At 44.5% G+C, this 13,566-nt stretch overlaps 2 protein-coding genes across 3 annotated transcripts in view; both read left to right on the top strand.

The window, feature by feature from the left end:
* The window catches only part of LOC115151155 (uncharacterized), a 257,223-nt gene extending 247,893 nt beyond the window's left edge, over positions 1 to 9,330 (top strand). The window contains exon 3 of the mRNA XM_029695166.1: positions 9,021 to 9,330. Within this exon, the coding sequence (XP_029551026.1) occupies positions 9,021 to 9,330 (310 nt within the window). The remainder of the gene's footprint in view (positions 1 to 9,020) is intronic.
* iqsec1b (IQ motif and Sec7 domain ArfGEF 1b) overlaps positions 1 to 13,566 on the top strand; it is a 77,543-nt gene that overhangs the window by 1,162 nt on the left and 62,815 nt on the right. Inside the window, exon 2 of one of the 2 annotated variants that reach the window (XM_029692712.1) lies at positions 9,021 to 9,303. The gene's annotated coding sequence lies outside the window, so the exon portion shown is untranslated. Of the gene's footprint in view, positions 1 to 9,020; positions 9,304 to 13,566 lie in introns of those variants that run through there. The other variant, XM_029692713.1, reaches the window with a different exon arrangement.

Raw genomic sequence — 13,566 nt, 5'->3', positions numbered from 1 at the left:
CGTCCGTAGAGATGGGGTGGAGGAGGAGGAGGAGGAGGGTGGCAGGGGAGGAGGAGGGTGGCAGGGGGAGGAGGAGGAGGAGGAGGAGGGTGGCAGGGGGAGGAGGAGGGGCTGAAACCTACTCTAGATGTTGTAATACAAGGTTATGTTGCCGTCCATAGAGATGGGGTGGCAGGAGGAGGGTGGCAGGGGGAGGAGGAGGGGCTAAAACCTACTCTAGATGTTGTAATACAAGGTTATGTTGCCGTCCGTAGAGATGGGGTGGAGGAGGAGGAGGAGGAGGGTGGCAGGGGAGGAGGAGGGTGGCAGGGGGAGGAGGAGGAGGAGGAGGGTGGCAGGGGGAGGAGGAGGGTGGCAGGGGGAGGAGGAGGAGGAGGAGGGTGGCAGGGGGAGGAGGAGGGGCTGAAACCTACTCTAGATGTTGTAATACAAGGTTATGTTGCAGTCCGTAGAGATGGGGTGGAGGAGGAGGAGGAGGAGGGTGGCAGGGGAGGAGGAGGGTGGCGGAGGGTGGCAGGGGAGGAGGAGGGGCTGAAACCTACTCTAGATGTTGTAATACAAGGTTATGTTGCCGTCCGTAGAGATGGGGTGGCAGGAGGAGGGTGGCAGGGGGAGGAGGAGGGGCTAAAACCTACTCTAGATATTGTAATACAAGGTTATGTTGCCGTCCGTAGAGATGGGGTGGCAGGAGGTGGTGCTTCCTTTAGAAAGTAGGGGATCTAAATAGGTGTGTGGCAGAGGGAGTGGAACAGGAGAATGTAAACAGGGGATCCATAGTGGAACAGGAGAATGTAAACAGGGGATCCATAGTGGAACAGGAGAATGTAAACAGGGGATCCATAGTGGAACAGGAGAATGTAAACAGGGGATCCATAGTGGAACAGGAGAATGTAAACAGGGGATCCATAGTGGAACAGGAGAATGTAAACAGGGGATCCATAGTGGAACAGGAGAATGTAAACAGGGGATCCATAGTGGAACAGGAGAATGTAAACAAGGGATCCATAGAGGTGGGAGAGGGAGTGGAACAGGAGAATGTAAACAGGGGATCCATAGTGGAACAGGAGAATGTAAACAGGGGATCCATAGTGGAACAGGAGAATGTAAACAGGGGATCCATAGAGGAACAGGAGAATGTAAACAGGGGATCCATAGTGGAACAGGAGAATGTAAACAGGGGATCCATATAGGTGGGAGAGGGAGTGGAACAGGAGAATGTAAACAGGGGATCCATAGTGGAACAGGAGAATGTAAACAGGGGATCCATAGTGGAACAGGAGAATGTAAACAGGGGATCCATAGTGGAACAGGAGAATGTAAACAGGGGATCCATAGAGGTGGGAGAGGGAGGGGAACAGGAGAATGTAAACAGGGGATCCATAGTGGAACAGGAGAATGTAAACAGGGGATCCATAGTGGAACAGGAGAATGTAAACAGGGGATCCATAGAGGTGGGAGAGGGAGGGGAACAGGAGAATGTAAACAGGGGATCCATAGTGGAACAGGAGAATGTAAACAGGGGATCCATAGAGGAACAGGAGAATGTAAACAGGGGATCCATAGAGGTGGGAGAGGGAGTGGAACAGGAGAATGTAAACAGGGGATCCATAGTGGAACAGGAGAATGTAAACAGGGGATCCATAGAGGTGGGAGAGGGAGGGGAACAGGAGAATGTAAACAGGGGATCCATAGTGGAACAGGAGAATGTAAACAGGGGATCCATAGAGGTGGGAGAGGGAGAGGGACAGGAGAATGTAAACAGGGGATCCATAGAGGAACAGGAGAATGTAAACAGGGGATCCATAGAGGTGGGAGAGGGAGGGGAACAGGAGAATGTAAACAGGGGATCCATAGAGGAACAGGAGAATGTAAACAGGGGATCCATAGAGGTGGGAGAGGGAGAGGGACAGGAGAATGTAAACAGGGGATCCATAGAGGAACAGGAGAATGTAAACAGGGGATCCATAGAGGTGGGAGAGGGAGGGGAACAGGAGAATGTAAACAGGGGATCCATAGAGGTGTGTTCGGGTGGGGAGAATCTGGTAAAAGTGAAGTTTTACAACCCACGTAAGATACTAGAGTGTATGGCCCTTGGGAGTTCAGAAGGTGAAGAAATGAGATGGGTAATGTGGTACTGGGTAAAATAGGCAAATAGTGTATATATATAGAGACCGGTAAATATTACTCTCTGGGGAGGGTTACAGTACCTTACTAACACTGGCATTCCACTGTGGTACAGTACCATACTAACACTGGCATTCCACTGTGGTACAGTACAGTACCATACTAACACTGGCATTCCACTGTGGTACAGTACAGTACCATACTAACACTGGCATTCCACTGTGGTACAGTACCTTACTAACACTGGCATTCCACTGTGGTACAGTACCTTACTAACACTGGCATTCCACTGTGGTACAGTACAGTACCTTATTAACACTGGCATTCCACAGTACAGTACCATACTAACACTGGCATTCCACTGTGGTACAGTACCTTACTAACACTGGCATTCCACTGTGGTACAGTACAGTACCTTACTAACACTGGCATTCCACTGTGGTACAGTACCTTACTAACACTGGCATTACACTGTGGTACAGTACCTTACTAACACTGGCATTCCACTGTGGTACAGTACCTTACTAACACTGCCATTCCACTGTGGTACAGTACCTTACTAACACTGGCATTCCACTGTGGTACAGTACAGTACCTTACTAACACTGGCATTCCACTGTGGTACAGTACCTTACTAACACTGCCATTCCACTGTGGTACAGTACAGTACCATACTAACACTGGCATTCCACTGTGGTACAGTACAGTACCATACTAACACTGGCATTCCACTGTGGTACAGTACAGTACCTTACTAACACTGGCATTCCACTGTGGTACAGTACCTTACTAACACTGGCATTCCACTGTGGTACAGTACAGTACCTTACTAACACTGGCATTACACTGTGGTAAAGTACAGTACCTTACTAACACTGGCATTCCACTGTGGTACAGTACCATACTAACACTGGCATTTCACTGTGGTACAGTACCATACTAACACTGGCATTCCACTGTGGTACAGTACAGTACCTTACTAACACTGGCATTCCACTGTGGTACAGTACAGTACCTTACTAACACTGGCATTCCACTGTGGTACAGTACCATACTAACACTGGCATTCCACTGTGGTACAGTACCATACTAACACTGGCATTCCACTGTGGTACAGTACCATACTAACACTGGCATTCCACTGTGGTACAGTACAGTACCTTATTTACACTGGCATTCCACTGTGGTACAGTACAGTACCTTACTAACACTGGCATTCCACTGTGGTACAGTACCTTACTAACACTGGCATTCCACTGTGGTACAGTACCTTACTAACACTGGCATTCCACTGTGGTACAGTACAGTACCTTACTAACACTGGCATTCCACTGTGGTACAGTACGGTACCTTACTAACACTGGCATTCCACTGCGGTACAGTACCTTACTAACACTGGCATTCCACTGTGGTACAGTACCTTACTAACACTGGCATTCCACTGTGGTACAGTACCTTACTAACACTGGCATTCCACTGTGGTACAGTACCTTATTAACACTGGCATTCCACTGTGGTACAGTACCATACTAACACTGGCATTCCACTGTGGTACAGTACCTTACTAACACTGGCATTCCACTGTGGTACAGTACAGTACCTTATTAACACTGGCATTCCACTGTGATACAGTACTTTACTAACACTGGCATTCCACTGTGGTACAGTACAGTACCATACTAACACTGGCATTCCACTGTGGTACAGTACTTTACTAACAGTGGCATTCCACTGTGGTACAGTACCTTACTAACACTGGCATTCCACTGTGGTACAGTACAGTACCATACTAACACTGGCATTCCACTGTGGTACAGTACAGTACCTTACTAACACTGGCATTCCACTGCGGTACAGTACCTTACTAACACTGGCATTCCACTGTGGTACAGTACCATACTAACACTGGCATTCCACTGTGGTACAGTACAGTACCTTACTAACACTGGCATTCCACTGTGGTACAGTACCTTACTAGCACTGGCATTCCACTGTGGTACAGTACAGTACCTTATTAACGCTGGCATTCCACTGTGGTACATTACAGTACCATACTAACACTGGCATTCCACTGTGGTACAGTACAGTACCTTACTAACACTGGCATTCCACTGTGATACAGTACCTTACTAACACTGGCATTCCACTGTGGTACAGTACCTTACTAACACTGGCATTCCACTGTGGTACAGTACAGTACCATACTAACACTGGCATTCCACTGTGGTACAGTACAGTACCTTACTAACACTGGCATTCCACTGTGGTACAGTACCTTATTAACACTGGCATTCCACTCTGGTACAGTACCTTACTAACACTGGCATTCCACTGTGGTACAGTAACTTATTAACACTGGCATTCCACTGTGGTACAGTACCATACTAACACTGGCATTCCACTGTGGTACAGTACCTTACTAACACTGGCATTCCACTGTGGTACAGTACAGTACCTTATTAACACTGGCATTCCACTGTGATACAGTACTTTACTAACACTGGCATTCCACTGTGGTACAGTACAGTACCATACTAACACTGGCATTCCACTGTGGTACAGTACTTTACTAACAGTGGCATTCCACTGTGGTACAGTACCTTACTAACACTGGCATTCCACTGTGGTACAGTACAGTACCATACTAACACTGGCATTCCACTGTGGTACAGTACAGTACCTTACTAACACTGGCATTCCACTGCGGTACAGTACCTTACTAACACTGGCATTCCACTGTGGTATAGTACAGTACCTTACTAACACTGGCATTCCACTGTGGTACAGTACCTTACTAGCACTGGCATTCCACTGTGGTACAGTACAGTACCTTACTAACACTGGCATTCCACTGTGGTACAGTACCTTACTAACACTGGCATTCCACTGTGGTACAGTACAGTACCTTACTAACACTGGCATTCCACTGTGGTATAGTACAGTACCTTACTAACACTGGCATTCCACTGTGGTACAGTACAGTACCTTACTAACACTGGCATTCCACTGCGGTACAGTACATTACTAACACTGGCATTCCACTGTGGTACAGTACAGTACCTTACTAACACGGGCATTCCACTGTGGTACAGTAACTTACTAACACTGGCATTCCACTGTGGTACAGTACCTTACTAACACTGGCATTCCACTGCGGTACAGTACCTTACTAACACTGGCATTCCACTGCGGTACAGTACCTTACTAACACTGGCATTCCACTGTGGTACAGTACCTTACTAACACTGGCATTCCACTGCAGTACAGTACAGTACCTTATTAACACTGGCATTCCACAGTACAGTACCTTACTAACACTGGCATTCCACTGTGGTACAGTACAGTACCTTACTAGCACTGGCATTCCACTGTGGTACAGTACAGTACCTTATTAACACTGGCATTCCACAGTACAGTACCATACTAACACTGGCATTCCACTGTGGTACAGTACCTTACTAACACTGGCATTCCACTGTGGTACAGTACAGTACCTTACTAACACTGGCATTCCACTGTGGTACAGTACCTTACTAACACTGGCATTCCACTGTGGTACAGTACCTTACTAACACTGGCATTCCACTGTGGTACAATACATTACCTTACTAACACTGGCATTCCACTCTGGTACAGTACCTTACTAACACTGGCATTCCACTGTGGTACAGTACAGTACCTTACTAACACTGGCATTCCACTGCAGTACAGTACAGTACCTTATTAACACTGGCATTCCACAGTACAGTACCTTACTAACACTGGTATTCCACTGTGGTACAGTACAGTACCTTACTAGCACTGGCATTCCACTGTGGTACAGTACCTTATTAACACTGGCATTCCACAGTACAGTACCATACTAACACTGGCATTCCACTGTGGTACAGTACCTTACTAACACTGGCATTCCACTGTGGTACAGTACCTTACTAACACTGGCATTCCACTGTGGTACAGTACAGTACCATACTAACACTGGCATTCCACTGTGGTACAGTACCTTACTAACACTGGCATTCCACTGTGGTACAGTACAGTACCTTACTAGCACTGGCATTCCACTGTGGTACAGTACCATACTAACACTGGTATTCCACTGTGGTACAGTACAGTACCTTACTAACACTGGCATTCCACTGTGGTACAGTACAGTACCTTACTAACACGGGCATTCCACTGTGGTACAGTAACTTACTAACACTGGCATTCCACTATGGTACAGTACCTTACTAACACTGGCATTCCACTGCGGTACAGTACCTTACTAACACTGGCATTCCACTGCGGTACAGTACCTTACTAACACTGGCATTCCACTGTGGTACAGTACCTTACTAACACTGGCATTCCACTGCAGTACAGTACAGTACCTTATTAACACTGGCATTCCACAGTACAGTACCTTACTAACACTGGCATTCCACTGTGGTACAGTACAGTACCTTACTAGCACTGGCATTCCACTGTGGTACAGTACAGTACCTTATTAACACTGGCATTCCACAGTACAGTACCATACTAACACTGGCATTCCACTGTGGTACAGTACCTTACTAACACTGGCATTCCACTGTGGTACAGTACAGTACCTTACTAACACTGGCATTCCACTGTGGTACAGTACCTTACTAACACTGGCATTCCACTGTGGTACAGTACCTTACTAACACTGGCATTCCACTGTGGTACAATACATTACCTTACTAACACTGGCATTCCACTCTGGTACAGTACCTTACTAACACTGGCATTCCACTGTGGTACAGTACAGTACCTTACTAACACTGGCATTCCACTGCAGTACAGTACAGTACCTTATTAACACTGGCATTCCACAGTACAGTACCTTACTAACACTGGTATTCCACTGTGGTACAGTACAGTACCTTACTAGCACTGGCATTCCACTGTGGTACAGTACCTTATTAACACTGGCATTCCACAGTACAGTACCATACTAACACTGGCATTCCACTGTGGTACAGTACCTTACTAACACTGGCATTCCACTGTGGTACAGTACCTTACTAACACTGGCATTCCACTGTGGTACAGTACAGTACCTTACTAACACTGGCATTCCACTGTGGTACAGTACCTTACTAACACTGGCATTCCACTGTGGTACAATACATTACCTTACTAACACTGGCATTCCACTCTGGTACAGTACCTTACTAACACTGGCATTCCACTGTGGTACAGTACAGTACCTTACTAGCACTGGCATTCCACTGTGGTACAGTACAGTACCTTATTAACACTGGCATTCCACAGTACAGTACCATACTAACACTGGCATTCCACTGTGGTACAGTACAGCACCTTACTAACACTGGCATTCCACTGTGGTACAGTACCTTATTAACACTGGCATTCCACTGTGGTACAGTACAGTACCTTACTAACACTGGCATTCCACTGTGGTACAGTACCTTACTAACACTGGCATTCCACTGTGGTACAGTACCTTCCTAACACTGGCATTCCACTGTGGTACAGTACCTTACTAACACTGGCATTCCACTGTGGTAAAGTATAGTACACAGGGTTTGTTGACTAGAGACCATTAAATAGAAAATAGAAAACCACTGCTCCTTTAATTGAAGGTCTCTCTCTGTCTCTCTCTGTCTCTCTCTGTCTCTCTCTGTCTCTGTCTCTCTCTTTCTGTCTCTCTCTCTGTCTCTCTCTTTCTGTCTCTCTCTCTCTGTCTCTCTCTGTCTCTCTCTGTCTCTGTCTCTCTCTGTCTCTGTCTCTCTCTGTCTCTGTCTCTCTCTGTCTCTCTCTGTCTCTCTCTGTCTCTCTCTCTCTGTCTCTCTTTCTGTCTCTCTCTTTCTGTCTCTCTCTTTCTGTCTCTCTCTTTCTGCCTCTCTCTCTCTGTCTCTCTCTGTCTCTCTCTGTCTCTCTCTGTCTCTCTCTCTCGCTCTCTCTCTATGTCTATGTCTCTGTCTCTGTCTCTGTCTCTCTGTTTCTGTCTCTCTCTCTCTGTCGCTCTCTCTCTGTCTCTTTCTCTTTCTGTCTCTCTGTCTCTCTCTCTTTCTGTCTCTGTCTCTCTGTCTGTCTCTGTCTCTCTCTCTGTCTCTCTCTCTCAATTTCAATTCAATTCAATTCGCTTTATTGGCATGACGTAACAATGTACATATTGCCAAAGCTTACTTTGGATATTAACAATATAAAATAAATAAAAATGAGAATCAAATATTGTCAACGGGACAACAGTAACAACAATAACCAACGGTCAATATAACCATACATTCAACAATAACAATAATCATACAGTTGAGGACATGTGCAGGTTTATTGGTCTGTCAGACACTGTCCCTCAACTTATGGCAGGCAGCAATGTAGTGCGCTGCCAACCCACAGCTCTCTGCGTCCTCCCCCAACAGGATGGGTAGCCTATCCTCATCAGAGAGGTATTTAAAACCTTGAATAAGGGTTTCAAATTTGGGGAAATGACACTCTCTAATTGTTTTATATTTTTGACATTTTGTCAGGAAATGCAGCTCCGTCTCAGGTTCTGCTGTTGTGCAGTGGTTGCACAGCCTTTCCTCTACAGGGAGCCAGGTTTTCCTGTGTCTACCCTTCTCAATGGCAAGGCTGTGCTCACTGAGCCTGTACTTTGTCAAGGTTTTTCTAAGGTTTTGATCAGTAACCATGGTCAAATATTTAGCCATAGTGTACTGTCGATTTAGGACCAGATAGCACTGCATTTTGCTTTGTGTTTGTGCTTGTGTTTCCCAATAAGCAATGTAGCTTTGTTTTGACTGTGTTGTAATTTGGTTTATTCTGATTGATTGGATGTTCTGGTCCTGAGGCTTCAGTGTGTTAGTAGAACAGGTTTGTGAACTCTCTCTCTGTCTCTCTCTCTGTCTCTCTCTCTGTCTCTGCAGTGTGGAAGGTGAGGAGGCTTGTGCTGACGAGGTGGGCGGGTCTTTAGACCAATACGGTCGAGGCATCCCTCTAGCCCACAGTATCGACGGTACCGGACAGGACCGCTTCGACGGTGGACATCTCTTCAGCCACGTGGTGTTACCAGGGCAACCACGGCCACGACGACCCAAGCTGCAGCACAGCCAGTCCATCCTCAGGAAGCAGGCCGAGGAGAAGGCAGTCAAATGCTCCCGATCCCTGTCTGAGAGCTATGAGCTGTCAGCCGACCTTCAGGACAAAAAGGTAAGGAACAAAGCCTACGGTGTCTAATTGCTATATTGTAATTACTATATTAATTGCTATATGGTAATTACAGTGTTTAATTACTATATTGTAATTACTTCGCCACCATGGCCTATTTATTGCCTTAACTTACCTCATTTGCACTCACTGTATATAGACTTTTTTTTCTGTATTATTGACTGTATGTTTGTTTATTCCATGTGTAACTCTGTGTTGTTGTATGTGTCGAATTGCTATGCTTTATCTTGGCCAGGTCACAGTTGCAAATGAGAACTTGTTCTTAACTAGCCTACCTGGTTAAATAAAGGTGAAATAAAAATAAAATTAAAAAAAACATATAGTCTACACCATCACAATAAATCCATGTAATATAGTCTACCTACACCATCACAATAAATCCATGTAATATAGTCTACACCATCACAATAAATCCATGTAATATAGTTTACCTACACCATCACAATAAATCCATGTAATATAGCCTACACCATCACAATAAATCCATAATTTATTTTAGACAGGTCTAAAGAAACATGATATGAAGAAGATGTGGTCTGTTTCAGAAGAACAGAATACCACATTCTGTGTTGTCCTCATGTTAGGTCCTGATCTGGCTATGCCATATGGCTGTGGGCTAGACTTGTTCATTTAGCAGACTAGAGTTGCTTAGAATTCCTGGGCATTACTTTATAGTATGAAGAATACAATTGAACATAGCTGAATAAAATAGAAAGGATATTTTCGCCAAACGATTTGATGGAGTGCTCACATACAGCTATTCTGAGTTGTGTGGTTAACAAATAAATAGGTCCTCCTATGTGCTTAATTTAAAGTTATTAATGTAAGTTTAGTTGTTCTACAAACGTTGGGATATATGTTTAGATTTGTAATACATTCTAAGGCTGCATGATGGGACTCTAATGATGATTTGAAAAAAGTCACATGAAAAGCATGAGCTCTGCTTTGTATTTTGCACAGGCTGTACACACTTCATCAGTCTCTCATTCACAATTCGACAAGCTGTCATAACGGTCGTATTGAGGAGACCAAAACGCAGCGGGTGTAGTGATCATCTTCTTTATTTACTTACTAAAGTGAACACTTAAACGAAAACAATAAACGACAACCAACAGTTCTGTAAGGTAACCCAACTATACAGAAAGCAACCACCCACAAAACACAAGTGAAACGAACACAACTAAATATGGCCTCCAATTAGAGACAACAACAACCAGCTGCCTCTAATTGGAGGTCATTACCAAAAACCAACAGAACTAGAATAAACATAGAAATGTAAAACATAGAACAAAACCCCAAAAACATCAAAACACCCAAACCAAACACCCCCTGCTACGCCCTGACCATACTACAATGACAAATAACCCCTTTTACTGGTCAGGACGTGACACAAGCACTGTATGTCCAAAACTCAAACGAGCATAACTTTTAAGTTCAACTTTCAACTTGATTTGTTCCAGAGGGTAATTGGTTTTGCAGCAGCGGAGCATTAAAAACAACAAGAGACAAACAAAACATAAAAATGTACCTGCATTACAAAGATACAGTTATAGTGACAACAATTAACTAGTACATAATGTCATAGGGCTGACAATCATCAGTACAAATATATACAGTTCTAATGATTGACATTAGCATCAGCACAAAGGTATAGCAAGCCGAATAAATAAAGTGTTCTGTGAACAATAGTCCTGGAGGACCGTTCCACTCAGCTATAGATGACACTGTGGCCTGCTTCTACATCAACCTGGTTTAAAGACTTCAATTTACCATCGACCTAATGGCCTGCTGCTTAAAAGCCTTTTCAATTGGACTGAATGTATGTCATGAATAAGTGAAACTGTATATACTATCCTGATTCAGCATTGTTGATAAGAACATATACATTTAATACACATCATCCTGCTGACATTATTCAATTGTCGCTAAAATGTGAAAACTGTCTGATTTTCATATTTGTTATTTGCAGTAATTCAAACCCCAGTAACCCAGAGTCTGTCAGACAGTAATGTATGCTTTATATCATGTCATAAAACTAATAGTCTGCATATTTGTTTAACCAGCTGTCGCCATTTCAGAGGCAATAGACAATAATAGGCTATTATAGCCAGCAATGGCTGTTATGCCTTAATTCTGCCGGACCCCAGGAAGAGTTGACAGGAACTAATGGGGATCCATAATAAACCCCAGGAAGAGTAGCTGCTGCCTTGACAGGAACTAATGGGGATCCATAATAAACCCCAGGAAGAGTAGCTGTTGCCTTGGCAGGAACTAATGGGGGTCCATAATAAACCCCAGGAAGAGTAGCTGCTGCCTTGACAGGAACTAATGGGGATCCATAATAAACCCCAGGAAGAGTAGCTGCTGCCTTGACAGCAGCTGATGGGGATCCATAATAAACCCCAGGAAGAGTAGCTGCTGCCTTGGCAGGAACTGATGGGGATCCATAATAAACCCCAGGAAGAGTAGCTGTTGCCTTGGCAGGAACTAATGGGGATCCATAATAAACCCCAGGAAGAGTAGCTGTTGCCTTGGAAGGAACTAATGGGGATCCATAATAAACCCCAGGAAGAGTAGCTGCTGCCTTGGCAGGAACTAATGGGGATCCATAATAAACCCCAGGAAGAGTAGCTGCTGCCTTGACAGGAACTAATGGGGATCCATAATAAACCCCAGGAAGAGTAGCTGTTGCCTTGGCAGGAACTAATGTGGATCCATAATAAACCCCAGGAAGAGTAGCTGTTGCCTTGGAAGGAACTAATGGGGATCCATAATAAACCCCAGGAAGAGTAGCTGCTGCCTTGGCAGGAACTAATGGGGACCAATAATAAACCCCAGGAAGAGTAGCTGCTGCCTTGGCAGGAACTAATGGGGATCCATAATAAACTCCATAATAAATACAAATACAAGTGTAACTTTAGTATGCTTACTATGGTACCATGTTACTGTGTTACCGTGTTGTTGGGTTACCGTGTTACTCTGCTACTGTGTTACCGTGTTACCATGTTATTGTGTTACCGTGTTACCATGTTATTGTGTTACTGTGTTACCATGTTATTGTGTTACCATGTTATTGTGTTACCGTGTTACCATGTTATTGTGTTACCATGTTATTGTGTTACTGTGTTACCGTGTTGTTGCGTTACTGTGTTGTTGCGTTGTTGGGTTACCGTGTTACTGTGTTGTTGGGTTACCGTGTTACTGTGTTGTTGGGTTACCGTGTTACTGTGTTGTTGGGTTACCGTGTTACCGTGTTACTGTGTTGTTGGGTTACCGTGTTACCGTGTTACTGTGTTGCGTTGTTGGGTTACCGTGTTACCGTGTTACTGTGTTGTTGGGTTACCGTGTTACCGTGTTACTGTGTTGTTGCGTTACCGTGTTACCATGTTACTGTGTTGTTGTGTTACCATGTTACTGTGTTGTTTGGTTACCGTGTTACTGTGTTGTTGTGTTACCGTGTTACCGTGTTACCGTGTTGTTGGGTTATTGTGTTACCGTGTTACCGTGTTGTTGGGTTATTGTGTTACCGTGTTACCGTGTTACTGTGTTACCGTGTTACCGTGTTACCATGTTACCGTGTTACTGTGTTACTGTGTCACAGAACTATAGATCTATTCTATATGTGTTTCTTCATTTGTTTCTGGTTTGGATGTTATTCCCATAAATGTTTGGGCATGTATACTAAACATTCAAAACTTTAAGAACATCTGCCCTTTCATGACAGACTGACCAGGTGAATCCAGGTCAAGGCTATGATCCCTTGTTGATGTCACCTGTTAAATCCACTTCAAATCAGTGTAGATGAAGGGGAGGAGACAGGTTAAAGAAGGATTTTTAAGCCTTGAGACAATTCCACATAGATTGTGTGTGTGTGCCATTCAGAGGGGAATAGGAAGGCAAACAATTTTAGTGCTTTTGAATGGGGTATGTATGGTAGTAGGTGCCAGGTGCACCGATTTGTATCAAGAACTGTAACGCTGTTGGGTGTTTCACGCTCAGCAGTTTCCCGTGTGTATCAGGAATGGTCCACCACTCAAAGGACATCCAGCCAACCTGACACAACTGTGGGAAGCATTGGAGTCAACATGGGCCAGAATCCCTGTGGAACCCTTTCAACACTGTTCTGAGGGCAAAAGTGGGGGTGCAACTCAATAATAGGAAGGTGTTCCGGATTTTTGGTATACTCAGTGTATGTCACATAATAATTTGAAATGGCTGGTAATGTAAATGAACATGTAAAGGGTT

This window comes from Salmo trutta, chromosome 16, assembly GCF_901001165.1.
Source record: "Salmo trutta chromosome 16, fSalTru1.1, whole genome shotgun sequence".
Taxonomy (NCBI): domain Eukaryota; kingdom Metazoa; phylum Chordata; class Actinopteri; order Salmoniformes; family Salmonidae; genus Salmo; species Salmo trutta.
Note: the sequence above shows the minus strand (reverse complement) of the source record. Positions and strands in the feature narration are given on the sequence as shown.